Source organism: Anas acuta, chromosome Z (assembly GCF_963932015.1).
Source record: "Anas acuta chromosome Z, bAnaAcu1.1, whole genome shotgun sequence".
In the NCBI taxonomy this organism is placed as follows: domain Eukaryota; kingdom Metazoa; phylum Chordata; class Aves; order Anseriformes; family Anatidae; genus Anas; species Anas acuta.
In genome coordinates, this window is record NC_089017.1 from 22484270 (window position 1) to 22506083 (window position 21814).

General features: G+C 35.4%; 1 protein-coding gene across 4 annotated transcripts in view; it reads right to left on the reverse strand.

Annotated features, from left to right (window-relative positions):
• Nucleotides 1–21814, reverse strand: part of TNPO1 (transportin 1) — an 84990-nt gene that overhangs the window by 10886 nt on the left and 52290 nt on the right. For 3 of the 4 annotated variants that reach the window (XM_068668048.1, XM_068668047.1, XM_068668051.1), the window contains 14 exons: nt 17099–17217; nt 15629–15689; nt 15329–15497; nt 12269–12421; nt 11020–11245; nt 8388–8559; nt 6820–6906; nt 5956–6063; nt 5578–5736; nt 5399–5486; nt 4473–4571; nt 4171–4266; nt 1278–1353; nt 380–479 (listed from right to left, as the gene is read on the reverse strand). In XM_068668048.1, the coding sequence (XP_068524149.1) occupies nt 380–479; nt 1278–1353; nt 4171–4266; nt 4473–4571; nt 5399–5486; nt 5578–5736; nt 5956–6063; nt 6820–6906; nt 8388–8559; nt 11020–11245; nt 12269–12421; nt 15329–15497; nt 15629–15689; nt 17099–17217 (1713 nt within the window). Of the gene's footprint in view, nt 1–379; nt 480–1126; nt 1201–1277; nt 1354–4170; nt 4267–4472; nt 4572–5398; nt 5487–5577; nt 5737–5955; nt 6064–6819; nt 6907–8387; nt 8560–11019; nt 11246–12268; nt 12422–15328; nt 15498–15628; nt 15690–17098; nt 17218–21814 lie in introns of those variants that run through there. The other variant, XM_068668049.1, reaches the window with a different exon arrangement.

Below are 21814 nucleotides of genomic sequence, written 5' to 3' on the forward strand. Positions count from 1 at the left end.
CACCACAAAATATATGACAGAAATATTAAAATAGTTATTTTTAATGAAAGTGCATTATTTACAAATTAATTTTAGCCAAAAGATGAATTTAACACCTCTGCACTTCAACTCCTTTCCACAGATGATAATTACTGAAGTCCTGAAGTATTATCAGTGCTTATCACTGCAATGTAAACATTTTGGCCTCCACGACTTCAAAATAAAGCCACATCATGCTCTGCAGTGAATCAACATCAAAACTTTTTAATATTCCATATTCAGCTTTCACTAAATTTCACAAGTAAAAAAAAAAAAACAAACAAAAAAACCCACAACCAACCAACCAACCAAACAAACAAAAAAAACACAACAACAATAAAAATCTATTCATGCATCTTACTTGGACTACTCCACTGGGGTTGACTGAGATCATGGTACATATCCCACGGAATGCTGAATCCTTTTCCTCATTGTCTCTTATGTTTCGCAGAGAGGTGCACCTAGTAAGTTGGAGAGCAAATCTTAGCTAATTTTATTACTCCTTCATTCAGTCAAGTCAGAACTAGATGACAGTATTTGATGGAATAAGTCACACTGATACAATGACCTAAAACACTGTTTTGAACAGTTAGAAAAATAGTTGTTACAGTGTTTACTAGCATATTCCCATTATGCATCATATCCAGAATTTTTTCTACCGTTTCACTATATACAAAGTGTGACTTGTATTCCATTAAATACAAAAGGAACATGTAACTGAAATATTTATAGGAACTATCATTATTAGAAGCAGAACATATAATACCATCACAGTATGAATTATGTCAGATACCACTTACAGAACAGTTATTTAACTTTTACAGCAGCAAGCAAGCTAAGTATACATAACAAGTCTATAAACATATATTCCTTACAGCATTTCAAGCCTCAGACTGATTTTTTTTTTTTTATTTTTTAAGTAAAGTAATGCACGGTTTAAATTTTACAGTATTTGCATGCATTGTATTATCATTCTGGTGGATTTTAAAATGCTCTTTCATAATCAAGCTTTAACACAGCAAGCATGTGACAATCTTATCCCATGCATAAATTAGTCGTTAGCCACAACATAAAAAAATACATGACGGTGCTACTAAAAACTCACAAACCTGATAGGACAAGATTAGTCACATGGTTGGCAATGATTAAGGATTGAGATTTTGTAACCAACTGAAAATATATCTAAAAGTGAGATAGAAAGAAGAAAGAAAGAGAGTGAAGAAAAATGAATTAAAAAAAAAAGATTGAATAATACACACCAGGGTCTTATAAACTGCTGTAGCATGGGGGCCACCTCTTGAGGACAAACGTAACCAAGACGACCAATTGTTATTGCTAAGGTAACGCAATCACGGTTATACACCACCAAACGCCAACCAAGACATGAGCAAATGAGGGGGGAGGAGAAAAAATAAAGAAAAAACAACAAATAACTCAGAAACAGAAACCAACAGAATCTGTGTATGATAATAAACATAAGATTTCACCAGTGCTGTTTATTACCACCCCCTAAATAAGAGGCAGCAACATATATGGTATACTCTCCAGGGTAAAAGAAAAATTAAAGAAGTAAATGAGAGAACACCAAAAACACAATTTAAAATCCAAAGGTTTTCTGATGTAAATAATCATTCTGCCCTCTTCCAAGTTCTCTCATATGTTAAATTTACCTACCATGCACTTGAGTTTTTAATCAAATGTGCTATTAAAAATTCCCTTAATCAAAAGGAATCAACCATTTTCAGTTTTAGTATTAAGTACTCTTAACATTTATTTTTTCAGTATTTAGAATTCAAGATTTTAATACACCTGTGAGTAATGATGCATTTAGAAGTAAGGTTACATTAAATGTACTGTTGTCTACCTATAAACACTAAATAGGTGATACAGTTCTTAAAGAGTACCAAATATATATATACTTTTTCTTCATAATCTTGTAGGGAATTTAAAGTGATTGCTAAGTCACAGCAACTAACTTTACAATGTTAATTTTTTTAATCCCAATTTCTCTTTTTCACAACAGGCTTCCTCACAAAAGTCATGTAAGAATCTGATTTATGTTACAAATGCATAGGGACACATGAAAATCAAAATCGCTTCTTGAGATGATTTGGTGGTTTGGTCTTTTTTTGAGGGTCAGACTGAATAAAATATCATTATGCAAATGTGTTTTAGTGGTGTTTGCTCAACTTACAAAAGATTAATCTTTAGAAAAAGAAGAGGGTGGGGAATAATGTATCAGGATTACTTGAAGCAAAATACATGAATAATACTAAAATCCAGCAGATTTATATGAAGCAGAGAAAGGAAACCTATGTTCAAGGGACATACTATGCAACACTCTAATTAAACAGGCATTTGTGAACAGTTTCATGAAACATGCAATAAAGCAGATGATGCTTTCTCCAATAAAAGTTTGGTGTAGGATATAGTAGTAGTTTGAAATGTACTCATTCCATGAAAGCTGCAGCTCACTTGTTATGTACTATTCTTCCCTGATATTACTCAATTTCAGCATACAATGTCTACAATTTTCAGGAGATGTAACTTCCTAAATTTTATTTGAACTACTCGTTTCAAATGAAAATGTAAGTTTTACCCCTAAGTTCACACCTACAGTCTTTACAAATAGCAATTTCTGACAAAGCTCAAGTTTTTCCACATGTACTTATTTTTAATGCTACTACTTTTACTTAATGTAGTCATACTTTTCTATAGAAGTGTTCTCATAGATCATTACACAGCAACTTAACACAGAAAACAGTAATATTTTTGCACATACCAGTGGCATGCAGCACAATATCCCACAACAAACTTATAATAAGTACACCACACTCAACATTTATTTGCAGTTACGCATCCACATTTAAAGTAACTATTAAGAGAATAAAGAAAATGTCAGTGTTTGGATGCTTCCAAAAATTCTCTAAGAGTGACAGAAGCAAAAATTTAAGTATTGGATGCCTATCAGTTACAGGTATTACACATCCATCAGTGCAGAGAAAGGGGGGCCAGGGGTTGGGAGAGAATGAATATACTGCTACACTATTCCATGGTCTATTTCAAAACAACTAGGTATATGCTCAAAAATTATTTCAAAATGTTACCTATAATATGCTAGACAACTAGATATTTTTCTTTCATGTTCACCTTCCATACTAAATTAGGGTTGGTGGGAGGGAGGGAGGTAAACTGCAGTTTTTACAGTTAGAGAATACTGAAGGAAAATACATTGAGAATCTCTCTCCAATTTACCTCATGCTTCACATCACATGAATTTGCATCATTTTCAATTGTGTCATATTATAATGACTAAACAATCATTTTCTTACAGGATAATTAGTTTTCAAACATGAAAAAAATGAAAAGATTCTCAATTAGTAAATGAGAAACCTATCAAATTGTTAACAAATTTCTACTAAAGTATGGAAGGTGCTCTTCATACCAGAACGTGCCCTCTATAAATGCAAAAGAAACAAGCCTCAGAAATTCTTGTTCAGTTTGGTGACTGTTCCAATTTGGAAGGCAAAGCTGTTGGCCAGAACACACGTGCCAATTTTAGATTTTTTTTTTTTAATTGTGACCAGGTATTAGAAATTGTACAAGATTTCTTTTATGTTGGTGGTAAAAGTGCCATCACAGATCTAGATCTTTGTGATCTCACGATTCAATAAAAGTACTTTTAAAAAAAGTACTTTTTTGAAAATTCAAAAAAATCTTTGTTATACATATGCCAATTATATTTTTTTTAAACACTAGAGATATATACACATGTCTTCATATGTATGTATTGTGTGTATACATTTAAATCATGGTAAAGTCTTTAGTGTCACCTATTAAATATGACAAACATACGCAGTAAATAAAATTGGAAGAATATTTCAAAATCAAACAGATGACAAATATAGTAACTCTTAAAGAGGTGAACTTTCCAGAATCTAGATATATGATAGATGGTTTGCTGCAAGGCTGAGACTTGTAAGAGCTTCTGCAAAATAGAGTAAAAGCCAAATACATATCAATATAATCAGTTCTGGTGTGTTTTCTCTATGCAATTTTAAGAACTAAACAAACAAACAAAAAAAACCAACAAAAACAAAAAAACCCAAAACTGTAATTCCCTTCACCACAAATGGTTGAGTTTTTGGGTACCTGTGTTCTCTAACAACGTCTTTGGTGTGTTGGGTCTGTTAATTATTTCTACAAGCTGGTGCAACACCATTGGAATATAAGGCTGCATCTCTATACCTGAAATAGTCAAATACAAACATTCAGAAGAAAATGAACATTAATATATAATCTATATAGATTTGACACATTTAATTTACAGTCAAGGACAAGGTTCCCAAAATAAAATTTAAGTTTTAACATGAAAGAATCATTAAAAATAAACAAAACAAAAACAGGCAAACAATGCTACATATGCAGATCCAAACTAAAAAAAAAAATCTTACCCATCTGGATGGAGATTTCCCCAATTGCCCAGGTGGCATTGTTACACACAGAAATGAATTCAGGGTTTAGGTTGGTTCCCAAGATGGGCATGAAATCAGCTAGAAAGAACAACATTTTTAAACAAATCTCATCACACAACACAATCATCTTGTCCCAGAACTATAATACTACAGAAAAGTAACATTCAAAAATAAAATAAAAATAATATGAGCCTACTTAAATACTTGGAAAATGTAATGCATGAATTAATAAGAGCTGTATTTCTGCTATACATTGGATTAACATGGATTTTGGAACCTAAGTAGATCAATGTAAATCTTTTCAAACTATGATTCTAAAATGCTTCTAATAGGCTTTACATTTTATGCAACTCTGTAAAACTTTTTTCTTCCCTTCCTTTAGCTGGGTAAGAGGGCAGAAGACAAAAACAACCCAAAAAGTACTTGTAGTTTAATAACATTGTTGAATAGACCTTGAATCTCTTGGACAGCTATGCATATATCTGTGTTAACAAAAAAATGATTAGAAGTCAATCACATCTATAGAAATTCCCATTTCTATAATTCTAATGTAACTACAGATTCTAATAAAAAATATGAAAGCTACTAATTCAGTGATTTATCAAATATATCAATTGTTCCAATTAAAGTTTATTTATTTTTCTGTATTCTTGCAGAACAAGCAGCTTTTACATTACAAAAAAATCAAGCACCAAAATGAACTTCTACCCTGTCTACAAAAGAACACATCTTTTAAACACATAGTTTGAAGGAGAAAAGACTACAGCCCCTTGCTGATAAAAGGAAAATGAAAACTTACACCACCATAACAAGGCAAGCCACAAAAAAAAGGAACTTAATAACAGATAAATGAGTTTCTTATCAGTTTGTAAACAAGCTAACTTTAATATGCAAAAGAAACATACCGATGCAAGGCTTAACATGCTGAAAACATGCCTTTGTCAGATCACCTAACAATGCAAAAGAACTCTGCCGTACCTCAGGCATTTTATCCTAAAGAGGAAAAGAAAAAAGACATTAATTCTAGAAGTGTTTTTGATTCTCTTAAAGAAAATACTTAGTTTAAACAGGTTTCTCATCTCACCTGCATGCATTGGTACATTAGTGTCAGGATATTGCTGCGGGCCACTAGCTGTTCAATGTTGCCGCCCAGTCCTTCAGCTAAACCACTAAGTAAATCAAGAGCCACAATCATGAAGTCTTTATCTGGAGCCTCATATTGGTCTGGTTGAGCATTGTGCAACTGCCACAAATAAATATGCATTTTCAGAATGAGTATTACATTTTCTCAAGAGTATGCATAAAAATAAAAGTAAGGTTTATTTAGACATTAATGACTGCAGCTTCATTTAGACATTCTATGGTTAAACTACAGATTTCCCTGCCAATCAGAACTTTACATAGTTCATACATTGTTTTAATGAGATATCCTGAAAACATTGGAATAGCAACAGAAAAATACCATGGCTTGTGCAAGGGTCTTCTGCACCAGATTTACACAACGCTGGTACACAGGTTCACAGTATGGAAGAAAGCCAGATTGCAAGGCAGTAGCAACTGACGACAGGCACTGAAATGTCAAAAAAAGAGAAAGAAGTTACAAACTTTCCTTACCTCCCCCAAGAGCCTTTTACTTGGGAGAGGTAAATTAACACATTAGTATTTAAAGCATATCCAATGCAACTGATTAAGTAAACACAACCTAGAAAGGCAGTATCTATTAGCTGACCCAAAGCAACTGTCAGCTAACTGCTACTCTCTCAAACACAACAGCTGACAGAATTTCTCAGAAGCAGTATCATCCCTCTTGTTAATTTTTAAGCGTATACAAAGACATACAGCACTTACACTAAGCTTCAATATCTTGATTGTGTACAAGCCTTAACACTCCTTAACACTACCTAACATTATTTCATTTTCTATGAGTGTATTCCTGCTTCACACCTGGAAAGTAGAGAGAACAGACAACACGGTTTGATTTATACCTTCAGGTTGTCTAAAAGTAGTTTTAATGGAGGTATGAAAAGAAAGTGAGAAGACAAAAATAAAAAGGGGTAGTGTTGTTTTTTTTTTTTTTTAAAAAAAAAAGAATCCCAAAGAAAACACTCAAGAGTGGCAGAAAATAATCTAAGCTTTCTACTAAATATAATGACATTTCTTCAGTCACAAGATTTTCTTTCTACAATCAGAATATTTTATCTATAATAGAAAATTCTTTATGCCATCAGATTTTGCAGTCTCACTTCCTAGTAGCAGCTTCTTTAAAAACTAAAACACTTTCTTCATAGAAGTAGTTGATAGATGACAGTCAAATTTTAACATTTACCTCTAATAAAGGGAAGAGATCTTTATCTTCATCCTTCAACATGTTCCACTTCTGGATTAATGGAGGCATAAGCATCTGAATATATTCCTATTCAGGATGAAAATGCATCAGTTGCTGAAGCAGTTCATTGCATACTAATTTATTTCAAGGCCAGAAAAGTGATATATCAAGATCCACTTTATTCTTTTCAGCAGAAAAAAAAATGATTTGCTCTAAACCATTCTTTGTTGTAACATGTAGAAGCAGTTTAATATTAGAGTTTATAATTTATATTTTAAGATCATTTCAATGAAGCGTGTAAATACATTTGGAAAGTGAATCTTTTCCTCCAGGGCTGTTTTCAGCATAGCAACTGTCAATAGCTGCTTAGGTTGTTACACATCTATATGATTACCACAGAACCTACGAAATACTTTACTTTTTAAACTAGCAATGCAGTCTGCCACCTGCTTTTCTCAACCAATTGACATTGCCCTCATGTTACAAACCCAATCACCCCATATACCTCAAACTTCTTCTTCATGCAGCTAACCATCTATAAATAAAGCTTTTTTTTTTTATTTTTTATTTTTAAAAATCTAGCCATTAGGACAATCTTGCCCATTCTGAAACAAGCTGCTGCATCTTCACTGCCACTACTCAGTCATAAGGACATTGAGCAAGGCATCCCTATTAGTGATGCTGCTCCCAGAAGGTATCCAAAAAGCCAGCTAATGCTGTGTCCAAAACTGCAATATTCTAAGTGACTGAAGAAAGTGTCAGCATCACCAGGAGTTCCCATTTAGCTTCCTCTAGGTGCTGTCAAATGTCAAATTGGCCAAGGCCAGAAGGAGGTTAAAAAAGAGGTCCTTAGATGGTATGGGATTTTGGATTGTAAGTAAAACACAATTACAAGAACCCAAGTTGATTTATTCTACTATGTCTATGTCATGTGAAGCACTATGGAGAAAAAAAAATTAAATATGCATAAGAAGATGCATATAACATGTGAAATATGCACATTCTATTAACAAATGTACACTAAACACCCCCTACAGTTTTCGCTTTTGCATTATCTGTGCTTTGGCTAAAGAATTTGGTGTTTATATACATATGTATATATTGCATGTCTGTTCTACTCTCAAGGAATTTCTAGTGGCAATATACTTCACTACATAGGAAAAAGATGACACACACAGCAGCTTAGCTAAACTGAAAGTAGTTACAAAAAAAGATTGGTCAGAAGAAATCAGCACACATTCCACCAATTCCTCTGAAGTCCCACTTAATATTTATATTGACATGCATGTCTCCCCTAAGCTGAAAAAATCGGAAAATGAAGTACAAAGGCATGACAAGAAGCACATTTCACAAGCCAACACACAGAACCTTTTATTCAAAATCATGAATACCTACATTGTGGTCAAATTACATACACTCTATGTATCCTACATGTAAATACTCACTATCACTGAAACCTACACAGATAATTTAGCATTTCTTTTTCGTAACATGTAAGGCATGCTACAAAAAACAATGAACCAACAATTTTTCAGTAAGTGTATTTACAGAACATAAGGTATACTCACTGGTTTATTTAGATGATGACCTACAGAATCCGCTAGAGTTCCTATGGCATCATAAAGAATGAGCAGGTTTTTGTGCTGGTATTTACTAAATGCGAAGACCAAAGTGTCAAGTATATACGCAAGATAAGGAACAAGCTCTGTACAAGCCTCCTCTTCTAGAGTAGCAAAGGCACTGAGAAAGAAAACAAACCAAGAAAGCATACAGGTCAGGCCAGAGGTAACCTCAATCTATTTTGATTGAACACATAAGGGTTTAGGTCTCGCACTATGATGAATAAAATTCAAAAATATTAATGTGAAAACTGTTACATACACACAGGAAGCCCCTTCTGCACCCCCCAAGCATTACTGTATAGAAGTTACAATGTATTAACTAAAATTGTAGAAACCATAAAATTGTTTATTTCTGCTAAAACCACCCCATTATATTTAATACATGCTGCAGTTGCACCCAGAAGCCCCAGTGCTGTTGTACCAGTACAACACCAACATCAGCCTGTACTTGCATCAGCTCACTCGCTGCATAGAAAAACAGGTACAGAATGACAAAGAAAACAAAATCAAACAAGAGATGAATGACTTTAGCCACCCTCACTCAAAGTACACATCACAGCATCACTGAGCCTTCTCAGCTCCAATTGTCAAGTGTGTGTGAACAACGGCATTAAAAAAAGCAGGACATGCTGCTTCAAGAAAACAATAAAAGGGGAAAAAAAAAGACACTGGCCTAGCTTGTGCCAACAAGATTATTAGCAGCCTGCCCCAGCTCTAAAAGAAGGCATGTATCACATTATGAAGTGAACAATTCCCTACTGGCCTGTTGCCAAATAGAGAAATGCCTTTTCTTAACACAATACAACTGTGAACAGTTTAAGTGGCTAGCATCATTACTTTTTAAATAAGTTATTACATTATTCTGAAGTATTCTTTCAGAAAGGCATAGACTGTGAGCAGGAAAATGTATTTCAATAAAATCTTTTGGGGCACCCTCAGCTATAGGAACAGTTTCTTAATATCACAGCAATGGAAATTAGACAGCTGCAATGATGTGTAAGTCAGTGATGAAAACATATAGTATCCTGTGAGCAATTTGAAATATAGCAGACAGTGATCTGTGCAGCTCTCCCCTGCATGGGTACGGTTTTCAGCTCCTCTCCAAGAAAAATCATTGTATCGCTATTTGTAAAGCTACTAAGTACATTTTGACCCCTAACAACTCTACATTTTCCTTAAAGTGGAACATCCCGGACTATTTTTAGCTGCAACAATATTTTTATGAGTCATTGCTGTAGAGAGAGCATTTCAAAAGTATGCTACAAATCTGAGTGAACTTAAAAAAAAATAAATTAGGTGTTCCATTATTTTTTAATATTTCCATTTCATCTCTACCAACAGTAGAGATACTTTTCTCTTTTAATAGTTCCACCACCTATTGTGCATATTCCGTAAGCACTCGATGAGGGTTTTCCAACAATTGCAACACAGCTATGTTTAACTGTATGCATATTTCAGCCATGTTTTGGACAAGGAAAGCATGGACAGAAATCGGTTTTGCTGGTTTTGATTATTGTTTTAAACAGAATTTGTAAGCACGTAATTCCTTGGATCTGCAAATTTGTGAAGTGAGAAATCAGATCACCATGCTCCTGTTCATTCTGGAAGGAACAGAAAGCTATTACTAAGAAAAGAGCGGCAAACATAAGCAGAAGTTAAAGCTGAAGAAATTTGCTAGCCAATTGTTTGAATAAGTTTAGAGACAAAAAAGATACAGTGCTTAAATATGCAAAACTTACACAGTGCATTTCATTAAATTACTTGATTCTGATCTTAGGCAAGAACACATTTACCCCTTTAGTGCAAAGCTTAGCATGAGAACTCTGACCTCTGCCTTGAGTCACTACTGAAATTTGAGAAGTAACAATTTTTTCAGGCATTAAGTGTGCAATCAGATGCAGATCTAATTCAGCTTTATGAAGAAACCTTCTTGGCAGCCTGCTGTGTCCTGCCCTGTATAAACTGACATGTAAAGTTTTATTTGTTGAACTTCCTGCAAAAGAGGTATACCTATTCCCATTCCATCCATTAATGGAAACATTAATTTTATTTTGTTCATAAAATACCAGCAGACAGGTGGGAGAAGGGAATCCTATCTCTCAGGATTTCCTTGCAAGAAAAAAAGGAATATCCATTGCAATAATAATGGTAACCCAAACGTTTTGGTAATACTGGGTTAAGTATAAACAACATTATGATAGGATAGTTTTCTATTTTCATCCGTGTTGACCTTATTCATAATCATATAAAAGCCTGTTAACAAAACTCCAAATGTTTAATTTCAACATGTGTCACAAGATGGTTTCTTTTACTGCAATGTATTATTTAGTTTGATGATTCATATACTCTGATATCAAACTGGACAAGAGAAATACAAATTAACTTTTAAAATCTTATTAGAACTGTAAGTAATTTGTGTTTGTTCCACACAAAGCTGCACCTACTCCAGCCTGAAAGAAATAAAAACAACATCAAGTGCTAAAAATAGAGTCATGCATTCATCAATAAAAGCATTAACATGACTTCCAATGAAAAAGCAGTGTCACAGACAGTGTTTTTTGGTTAAGCTTTGGCTCACCTGCAGGCAGCTTCTTGTACTCTCTTGTTGCTATCCAGGATACGCTTTAGCAACTCAGTCATTAATGGCTTCAAGTATGTGTCTGGGGGTTGACTAACTACCCAGTGTGCATAGCGACTCAGAGTCCAGCATGTAATGGAACGCACAAGAGCCTTTTTGTCGGAGAGGCACTGAATAAGGTGAGGGATCAGCTCAGGAAGATATGGAATCATACCCTGCATGCAGCCTGCAAAATAAAAAAATATAGCTATTGCAGTACCAGAATTAACAAAGAATCCTATTTCCTAAAAGGGACATATTTTCATTCTCTATCGCATAATAATACATTTTAATATACAAAGCAAGTCTACTTAGTTTATGTTAAGTCCCAGAAAGAAACATTACCATGAACAATTAAACCTCCCCAATGAAATTTCTATTTAACTGCACTTCTATTTCAGTGCTTCCCCAATCTCCAGAAATTCTGCTTTGTTAGGTAAAGAAGGAACACACAAATAAAATGAGTTTATGAGGCTCTTCAAGGTCCTAAATCAGTCTGCTGACAGTGACCAAAGCAACAAGTACAGAAAGATTTGGCCTTGATAACAGATCATCACATCCTTAAAAAGGATTACTTCAGAATTTCAATTTTCTTCATGTTTTCTCCTAATATCACACAAACACTGACCAGCAATAAAAGCTGATCTTTCAAGTCAGCAAGGGCAGTAATTTACTAAGATTTACCAGAGGTACTACCTTTTACTTTGCTTGACTTGAAATCAAAGCCAACAAAAAAATTCCTTAGCAACAAAGAAAAATGATATACACTAGGCACTGTGGAGGAAAAAAAAAAAAAAAAAAAAAAAAGATAATCCAGGCAGACATGGACCCAAAAGTATCCAATCTGCAAAAAGGACAGAGAAGATGGAAGCCTGGACAAAAGGCTAAGCCTTTAAGTACAAAGAAATATAAGTTGTTTTATATGTTGTATTTAAACCAGAGAACTATCCAAAAAAGTAGCTCAAAGAGAGTTAAGGAATGAATAAAAGTAATAATCTAAGTAAGTTAATCTCCCAAACATGCATTAATTTGAAAATGAAAACTTAAAGAAATAACTACAGTCACCAAATAATAGATGTAGAAATTAATCAATGAAACCAGAGATCAGTGGAAGACACATACTTGTTTGCACAGGTAAATATAAGTAATCACAGACCTGCTTTAGAATCAGTCAAAAGTTTGGCAAACTGATATGCAGTATTTGCCTTACCTTCAGCAATTGCTCCAAGAACAAGGATACCAGATTCTTTAACTACCCATTCAGGATGGAAGAGCAATTCCTTCAAAAGAGGCAAGATGTGTGGCAGAAGTTCATCACGAAATACATTGGCCAGGACATCTAGAGCAGCAGCAGAACATTTTCCTGAAGGGAATTAATAGCGTTAATCCCAGTTACAGTTAGGCAGTATAATTCTCATTTTAACTTTCAGCTGCCAGTGGGGTTTCAGGGCATTAGAAAGGACAACTCTATTTTGTTCCAGTTACTGATCCACTTTGCTCTGGTGTAAAGGTACAGCTCCTAAAAATCCATTTTTTCAGCTCTTAAATACCAACTACAAATACATGCTCTGCAGATATTAACTAGCTGACAGGAACCATACCATTCTATTGCAACACTCTATACACTACATAATTCCAGGATGGCATAACACCAAGGAAGAGAAAAGGTCTGTGATATGAATGTAACATACTTGAGAAACTAAGAAGTGGCCTAAAAACAAACAAACAAAAATCAGTGTTTGATTCAAATGAATTCAGCCATGATCCGTGTCTCAAAGAAAAATCATCGGCCTACAGACTGAAAGGAATTTCAGGCCCATGCTCTGAATGTATACCACACTCCTATTTTTTGATGCACTAAACAGGAACAACTTGAAATTAGTTTGAAAGTTTTAACCCTACATTTGTAGAAATAAAAGCTCATAAAAGAAAAATCAGCAACACCTTCAAAGCACAATTCAGAAATCCTTACTCTATTTTTCTGCTGTAGTGTCGTCATGCCTAGAAAAATAACACTAGGGCTGTTTTATGAAGAATTTGTACATTACAGAACTTATGCTGTACTGTTTTGCTTATTATGATCTCAGTTCCTTCTTAATCTGTCAGAAAGGTTCTAACTGGAATATACTAGACAAGTATCAGGCAAAACATACATACCATATCTAACATGCAAAAATCCTAAGCTAGACCTAAACTGCTAGTGGGCCCAGATAGGATACAAGTTTCAGCTGGGAGGTAGCAACTACTGAAACAGATAAAACCTGCTCTGCTCCTACATGAGGTCCAAAATATTAACATGAAACAAAGAACCTTCAACTTAGAGAAGATTTCAAGTGAAAAATCAATACTAAACAGCACAAACTCCCAAAGATGAGCACTTGCACCTATCAGATAAGACTGTTTCAGCTTTCTACTAGAGAAAAAAGGGCTGCTCCTATGATTAATTAACAAGTATCATTAGTAAGCAATACTGCTAATAGCCAGGTTGCACTGATGATTCCTCTGTTTGAATTCGAAGTCAAATATAGAACACTGGTAAGGAATAGGGGACACAATTCTGAACTTCAGATAACCCAAATTCTCTCAAAGTCCAGGTGACACATTTCAGTCACAGTTCCCCAGCTGTTCTGCTCTTCCTCTTTCAGGCCACCACTCCTGGTCAGCTTTAGCTTCCTCAGCGTCTTAACTAAAACTCTTACCACAAGGTATTCTGTCAATTTCAGCTACGCTTTTCATAGCTGAAGAATAACAGAAAATATGTATTTAATACTGCAATCTCTACACACAACAGTGACAAGAACAGCAGGAGTCTAAAACTATGTATTTTTTAAGATACTTTACAAAAATAAGCCGCTTACATCAATATTTTCCTCATAATTCTAAAATATTTGGTTAAGTCTCAGTTTTTTATTTTGATCCCTAAGCTTCAAGGTACACTCATCTGTTATGAAAACTCAGGGCGTTTTAAGAAAAAATGTTTATGTGGATGTGTCTCAATAATGAAAAAGTGGCTCATTAAGGAAAAAAAAGGTCTAATTTATATATCTCATTATACAGCAAGAAGAACAAAACTGGGAAAGAATAGGTTAGGGTGTATAGCTTGAGAAGTTTTTGAACCCAATCTGAGACAGCCAACAAAATCAGGTATTTTATTCCTATACCTTCTGAGAAGTATATTGGAGTAGTTCAAAATCATGTTATGAAGTTGTCAAAAAAAATCTACAGTGTGATTTCCTATTTATATAAGTAAATCTATTTCTAGACTGTCCAGATTCAAAAAGAATATATATTTTAATCAAACCAATCCATGCCAAGAAACGTAAGTTTCTAATGGTACCAAGAAATTATACTTCCTCATTTTGTCATCCAACATCTTCTGGATTGTAACTGAGAAATCAGCTCTTGGATTCTTCTTCTTGGATTCACCTTTTAAGGTGGTGAGCAGTAGAACCAAGAAAACGACAAGAATGGCAGCTACAGATTTATCTCATGTGAAGCAGACAGAAGACAAATCCTTGCCTGTTCCAGAATGAGGCTGCTTTTAAAAAGTATATTTAAGCCTCATTTGACAGAATTTTACTTGCTATGAATGAACTAACAAATTATACACATATACAGACACATGTATATATGTTAAAAAATATGTAATTTGTGGCATTGCCTTTGCTTACCATATGACCAATTGGCTTAAAGATCCTACAACACACACATGCACAGACCACCAGAACAGTCGTTTCCTCACAGCTATCTGCTCTCTTTGTAATTCTGGTGCTCTGCTCTGCTCAGAAGCAAGTTTCTCACATGTAAAAAGAAATACTGGTAACAGCTGTCAGTAGTAGCACATTCAAATGGAGGAGGGAGGGGAGAACCACAAATACCAGTTTTGGAGTGGAGACTGAAGTAAAAGAAAGCATTATTAAGCTTCTCCCAGTTATGATATCTACATTTTTTTAAGCTAAATAGGTGATCCATGATTTGCATTTTGTAGAATTAAAGTCCAAAGCATATATTAAACTGTACAGGTTTATAGCCCCATGTGCCATATTCACAACTAAAAATAAGCTTACTGATAATCTAAATATCATCTAAAAGAGCTACCCCAGGAAAAAAAAAATTACAACATCCCTCCTGTCCAAGCCACAGGATTTTTTTTTCCTATTCTGAAGTAAAGCCTCTGTATTTCTATACACAAAGTCTTCTTTTTACTGTGGTTCTAGTATTATGCAAGTAACTGTATTTTAAAAACATTTTACACATTACTTTGACGTACTTAAATTCCAGTCAGAAATAGTATCATCATCATCAAGTTCATCATCGTCATCATCATCATCTTCAATACCATCCTCTTCATGTTGCTGAGCCACAGTCCGTGAACGATGAAAACGAGGTCTAATGTCCTGTTCACTATCTGGAATAGCTTCATCTTCTTCAACATCCCCCTGTCATCAAGATGTTTTCATTAGTGCCATTATATTATTCAAGGAATTTAGGAATGTAGTGTGTATCATTCCAATTAACAGCTCAGAAACTAACCAGATATTCCTACAGAATAAAAGAAATTGGTGCTCACCTTCAGCAAAATAATATCTATCTCTGAATATTTCATACCATTCACCAGCACAGGTATCAACCTACAAAGAAGTATTGATACACGTCAAAATAACACATATTAAGCATGACAAATTTCACTTAGTAAGGCCACAATTTTGTTTGTAACCCTTCCTCCCCCCAAAAAAATCCGCAAAAAACAACAGCCTGATAACAAAAGCTAGGACAAATACAATACAAAGACAAATAGCATTTCATGATGCTAATCAGTACTTGTAATCTGAAATAGTGTTATTTTAAAATAACAAGCTTTTTAACTAGAGGTAGCTAGATGGCACAACTGAGTTTTACCTTTCTGTCATAAGATGAAACTTATTCTGAAGCACCTTTCACAAATTAAATCTAAAACTTTTCAGCAAGTACTTGATAAACAAGTACTAAGTTGGCTCTCACCAACAGCACATGAGCATTTATTTACGCGTGTCTGAAGTCCCTACCTCGCTATTCCTAGAAGATACAAGTCTAACTGCATTAAGTTCTCCTAACATATATGAAACCATGACCTATCAAGCTAATAATGAAATCATCATGGACTGAGCCAGCACTAGTGACAGACTGAATCCATGTAAATTCTACAACTGAGAAGTATTCTTGTTCAGTGTTTTAATCTTATGTTTCTCCAATTGCTTATGAAAGTAAGTTTCACTGAACTTTATATAGTTTAATTGCTTCACATCTAAAATGATTATTTCAACTGTAAAGAATGCATGTCTTCTCTCCGCATCTTGTCTGTTAAAACAGACAGAACTACCGTAGTACTTTCAAAAACCTTCCATGGGTGCATTAAATGAAGACTTTTTTTTTTTTTTTTTTTAATGTGAACACTAAAGATTTTGTTAATTATCACAGAACACTTTACTTTAAAATTAATCAGGAAAAAAGTTACAATCAATGTTATGGACATGTAGACATTTAAGTCTCAGATGTGGATATTCATTCCCTTTCAGCCTAAGTGTAAGTGATCGTGTAATTTTATCAATTTCTTTATAAAGACAATTATTGGCATGACTATACACACAGAAGGATTTCACTGTGACCCCCAGATTAGCAGTTGTCTAGGCTACTTGTTTGTGTATACCATGGTACACCAGATATTAGACAATGTCACGTGGAAATGTTTGTTTCAGCTTAAACGCATTAACAGTGCATCGTAGCGTCCATCTGATGTTTAGCAGACAACTTTATAGTGACCACAGTACACAGATGCACCAAAGCGACAGATTGCATCTAAAACTAGCTGCGCCTGAAACATACAATTCTCTTCAATGAACTCTGTGCCGCAAACATTTTTACTCCGCACAATAACTAAGCTAGGGGAATATTCTTCTAAACATGCTGTAGGATAGGCACAGTCTTTATAAGAGTCAAAGAAGAGTCAATTGAAGTTTCAAGATGACTATTTCAAAAACAAGTTGTAAGTAATTATACTTACTTAGTAAGATGCCGACATAAGACATCCTTACAAATGGGTTGTTCAGCCAAAGTCAGCCAAAACTCACAAGCCTCCAAAGCCACATTTTCATCATGGTCCTGGGTCCTTAGAAGCATGTACTTCACCATACAGAAAGAAATTACTTGTATTAGTTCTAAGTGACAAGAAGAAGCTACTAATATTGCAAACTGTGTTCACAAAAACTGAGTACGTCACCACAGTAATACTGTTTCTTTGTGGGGAGGGGAAGAGAGTTAAAAGACTACATAAGGCTAGAGAATTTGAGAATAAACTCAGAATAAAATGAGACTTCTTTCTTAATCCTAGATGATATACACTCTATATTTCTTTATAGCTTAAGAAAGAACATTATTACCAAGAAACTACGGACAGAGACTAAAGATAATAAAAAACAGTTTCCTTTGATTTTTTTTTTTTAACTGACCCCTCTTCACTTTTGAATAAAGTACAACTATACACTTTAAAATAACTTTTAATCCCAGTGCCATAACAAGCTTCCAAAAATTGATTATGAGACAATTTAAATAAGTAGAAGCCCTAATGGGAAAAGAAAAAAAAACTCACATTTTTCAAGCCTGAATAGTAATTCATAGATTATCAAATCTGTAAATCTTGCTATGAACCTTTAATCCCCCTTAAATAAAAAAATAATCAAATACCTGCATAACTAAAAAATGTAAGTATATACCATTGCTGCATCAGGTTCTTACAGACAGCTGCCAGAACAATGAAGGGAAGATGCACGCAACAACCAAAATAGTAATTTTTGTTCTCCTCCATGCTGGCATTGAGGCAAGTTTTGTTTAATATTTTTATTAATGATCCTGATGAGATGATCGAGTGTACCCTCTGATGACACCACGTTAGGCATGAGTATTGATCTGCTTGCACGTAGGAAGGCTCTGCAGCAGGATCTGGATAGGCTGGATCAATGGACCACACCGAAATGTAGGGCATTCAACAGGGCTAAATGCGGGGTGCTATAGTTGGGTCATAACCTCATGCAGGAGTCTAATCTTGAGGAAGAGCAGGTGAAAAGTCTCCTGGCAGAAAAGGTCCTTGGGGTGCTGGCTGACAGCCCTCTGAACATGAGCCAACAGTGTGGCCAGGTGCCACGAAAACCAACAGCATCCTGGCCTACATAAGAAACAGCAGGGCCAGAGAAGCAATTGTCCCTCTGAACTTCGCTCTGGTGAGGCTGCACCTTGAGCACTGTGTTCAGTTTGGGCGCCTCACTACAAACAAGACACTGAGGTACTGGAACGTGTTCAGAGAAGAGCAACATGGCTGGCGAAGGAACTAGAAAACAAGACACATAAGGCATGGCTGAAGGAACTGGGGTTGGTTAGTCTGGAGAAGAGGAGGCTGAGGGGAGACCACATTGCCCTCTGTAACTACGTTAAGGAAGTTGTAGCAAGTTGGGCACCAGCCTCTTTTCTCAGGTGGAAAGTGACAGGACACAAGGCAATGGCCTCAGGTTGCACTAGGAAAGGTTTAGATTGCCCATCAGGAAGGATTTCTTCGTGAAAAGACAGGTTAGACATTGGGACAGGCCGCCCGGGGCAGTGGTGGAGTCCCCCCTCCTTAGAGGTATTTAAGAGTGGCATGTGTAGATATGGTGCTTAGGGACATGTTTTAGTCGTGGCCTTGATAGCATTTAGGTAGATGGTTGGAATTGATGATCTTGAAGTTCTTTTCCAGCCTAAATGATTCTGTAACTCTACTCATTTTAGAAGCCTCACAGAAACTCTTGCAGCTACCTCTCCTAATACATGAATTTAAAACAAGCAAAAGAAATCCTTCAGTTATTTCTGAATACCATTTTCTCCCCCCTCCATACAGAAACCTCTTTTTTATCCTTATGCATTTCAAGGATGCAAGATTTTCCATGGACACACCCCTTTCTACAGAATTAAACAAAACTGCAAGCTTCTTCTAAGGGTTCGCTATTGTGACTAAGAACTAACAGAAATACCACTCTATTCTGAGTTATCGTCAAATTATAGCTTGGAAAAGATGAAAAAAACCTACTACTACAAGCAAGGATTCATTAGTGCAACTGAAATTTGCACTAATTTAGGATTTTCCACTAGAGACCTTAAAAATCTGCTATTTTGTTCCATTCAGTCATTTGTCAAGAAAATGAAAAAAGTAACAAGTAGTAATCTGTTTGAAGGCACTCTTCACACTGCCATTTCACCTTTAAGTATACATTATATATATATATATTCTAGCATGCTGCTTACATGTATATGTAAATATTGTAACATACTGCTTAAAGTTAAATAATTGTTGATTAAAAAAGCTACTTACACACTCAGTGGTATAAGATAACTATATACACAGTCTAGAAATCATAGTAAGAACAGTGATTCTAGTAACAAAGCAAAATGTGGGAAGGGTAATTGGAGATTTTGTTTAATATTACCATGCTAAATTTCAACAAGTACTTTTAACGATAAGCTATAAAATTCTGACTTTAGGCAATGGAAATTGTTGCTTCATAACTGCAAATTACAAAACAGTGCAGGAAGATTATTCAATACAGTTTTGTGTACTTCATAACATAAACAGCATTATGACAATCTTGTTAAGCCAAACCATCAAGAAAAGAATGGCAGAATACAAAAAGCGTTAAGAGCACATCCTTTCAGAAGTAACAGATGCATCTTTATTTGAAGAAAGCAACAGGATGCACATCTTATGACTTATGACAAGCTGAGTTTCTGTGTTATCACTTCATATCATCCATACACTATTCATTCATCACAAGCAATCTCATTATGTATTGTATGATAAAAAAAATCAGGATTTCTACTGAGAGAGAACTTATGATCCACAAGTTTGGATAAATATTGGCTGTGAACATCAAAGTGTATTCTAATGGAAAACTGTTAGGTCTACTCTTGATAGATCCTGTAACCAAGTTTTCAGACAAAAACAGAAAATGAAAAACCAAAACCCACGCATCTGCTTCTGCTCACCTCTAAGTACACGTTCAGAAAGCCCACTGAAACACACAATCAGCTATTCCTTTATGCTTCAGTAATTTGCTATGCAAGTTATTACTAAACTTGTCAGCCTTAAAAGCACAATACTGCATAAGATGACCTGTCTTTGGATCATTAACATTCTTAATAATTTTAAAATTGATTCTGCATTAGCATGAAAAACAGCACATGGATACATGTTTTATCTCTTTTTTAAGACTCCCTGGACTTACTCAGAGTAGCCATCATCAGCAGCTTGGAGGTAGTCAAGCTTCAGAGGGCAAACACTACTCAATTAAATACTAAACAGTAGTCACAGTTTGGGGCGTATCAAGATGCACACAGAACTGTGGAAATCAGTAACTATACATGGTAGTCCCAACACTGAAAAAAGTTTAGACTTCATTATAGAACAGAAATTCATGACAACTGCCTTTTGCAGAGAGAAATCTGTTAAGATTTCCCAATAACAAAATATGAAGTATAATGAGAATACAATCTTGGAACTTCTGGTTGGTGACACTATTGCTACCTGCAAAGGCCCGAATCTTTAGAGGGTGAAGAGCAAGACAATATTGCTCTCATCGCCACATCTTTATTGTCAAAAAAAAAAAATAAAAATCTAAAGAGCCAATAATCATTGCTTGTCCTATACTACAAGAGAACACATCTTGTACTGGTGATGTGGAATTCCAGATAACAAACCAAATGACTAGACACCACACCAAGGCTGTCACCTGCTTCACTAATCCCTAGTGGAAGCTGGTGTCCAAGAAAAAAAAATTCCATGTTGTCTGGACCTAGCCCTGTTGGAATATGACACTGGGTTGTGAACCACTGTTCACATGAAATCTGGCTGACTGACCTTAGCTATATTTTAAGTCTGGCAAGCAGCATATGTGAAGGCTACCTGGAGACTGCTGATATTTCCCGGAAATGTGGAAATTACTCAATTCAAACAGCTGAGTGGGGGAGCGGATGGGAAGAAGCTTACTAGTGCAGACTTGCTTGCCAGTTGCCTAATCTAGAATGGTAACGGAACTATCAAACAGCATTAACTTCTACAACCGAATGCAATGGGAGGCAACTTTGTTAGCAGCCCAAATAGCATCTCAGCTACACAGCAAAACATGCCTTATCCCATGATCAACACATGCAGAAAAAAAAGTGACAGCTTCAATGTGTAAACTGTGGCAATATCAGTACTAGAACTAAGATTTTCAGTGTGATCTTGTAACATCAGTTGTTCCTGATGAGCAGACAGAACCTCTTGTGTTCCATTTTCTGTCCATTGCCTCTGGTCCTGTCACTGGGCATCACTAGAAAGAGCCTGGCTCTTGTCTCTTTTGCACCTTTCCTTCAGAAATTTATATACATTGAAGACATTCCCACTGAGCTTTCTGTTCCCTAGGCTGAACAGTCCCACATTTCTCAGCCTTCCCTCTTAAGTGAAGGGACTGCAGCACCTCTCAATCTCTGTGGCCTTTTGCTAGACTCTCAAGCATGTCCATGTCTCTCTTGTGCCTGAGGAGCCGAGAATGGGACACAGCACTTGAGGTGCAGCCTAATTGGTGCTGAGCAGAGGGGGAAGCTCACCTCCCTTGACCTGCTGACAATAATTTTGGCTAATGCAGCTAAGAATACTGTTAGGCTTCGTAGTGGCAAGTGTACATTGCTAGTTCGTGTTCAAATCAGAGTAGACCAG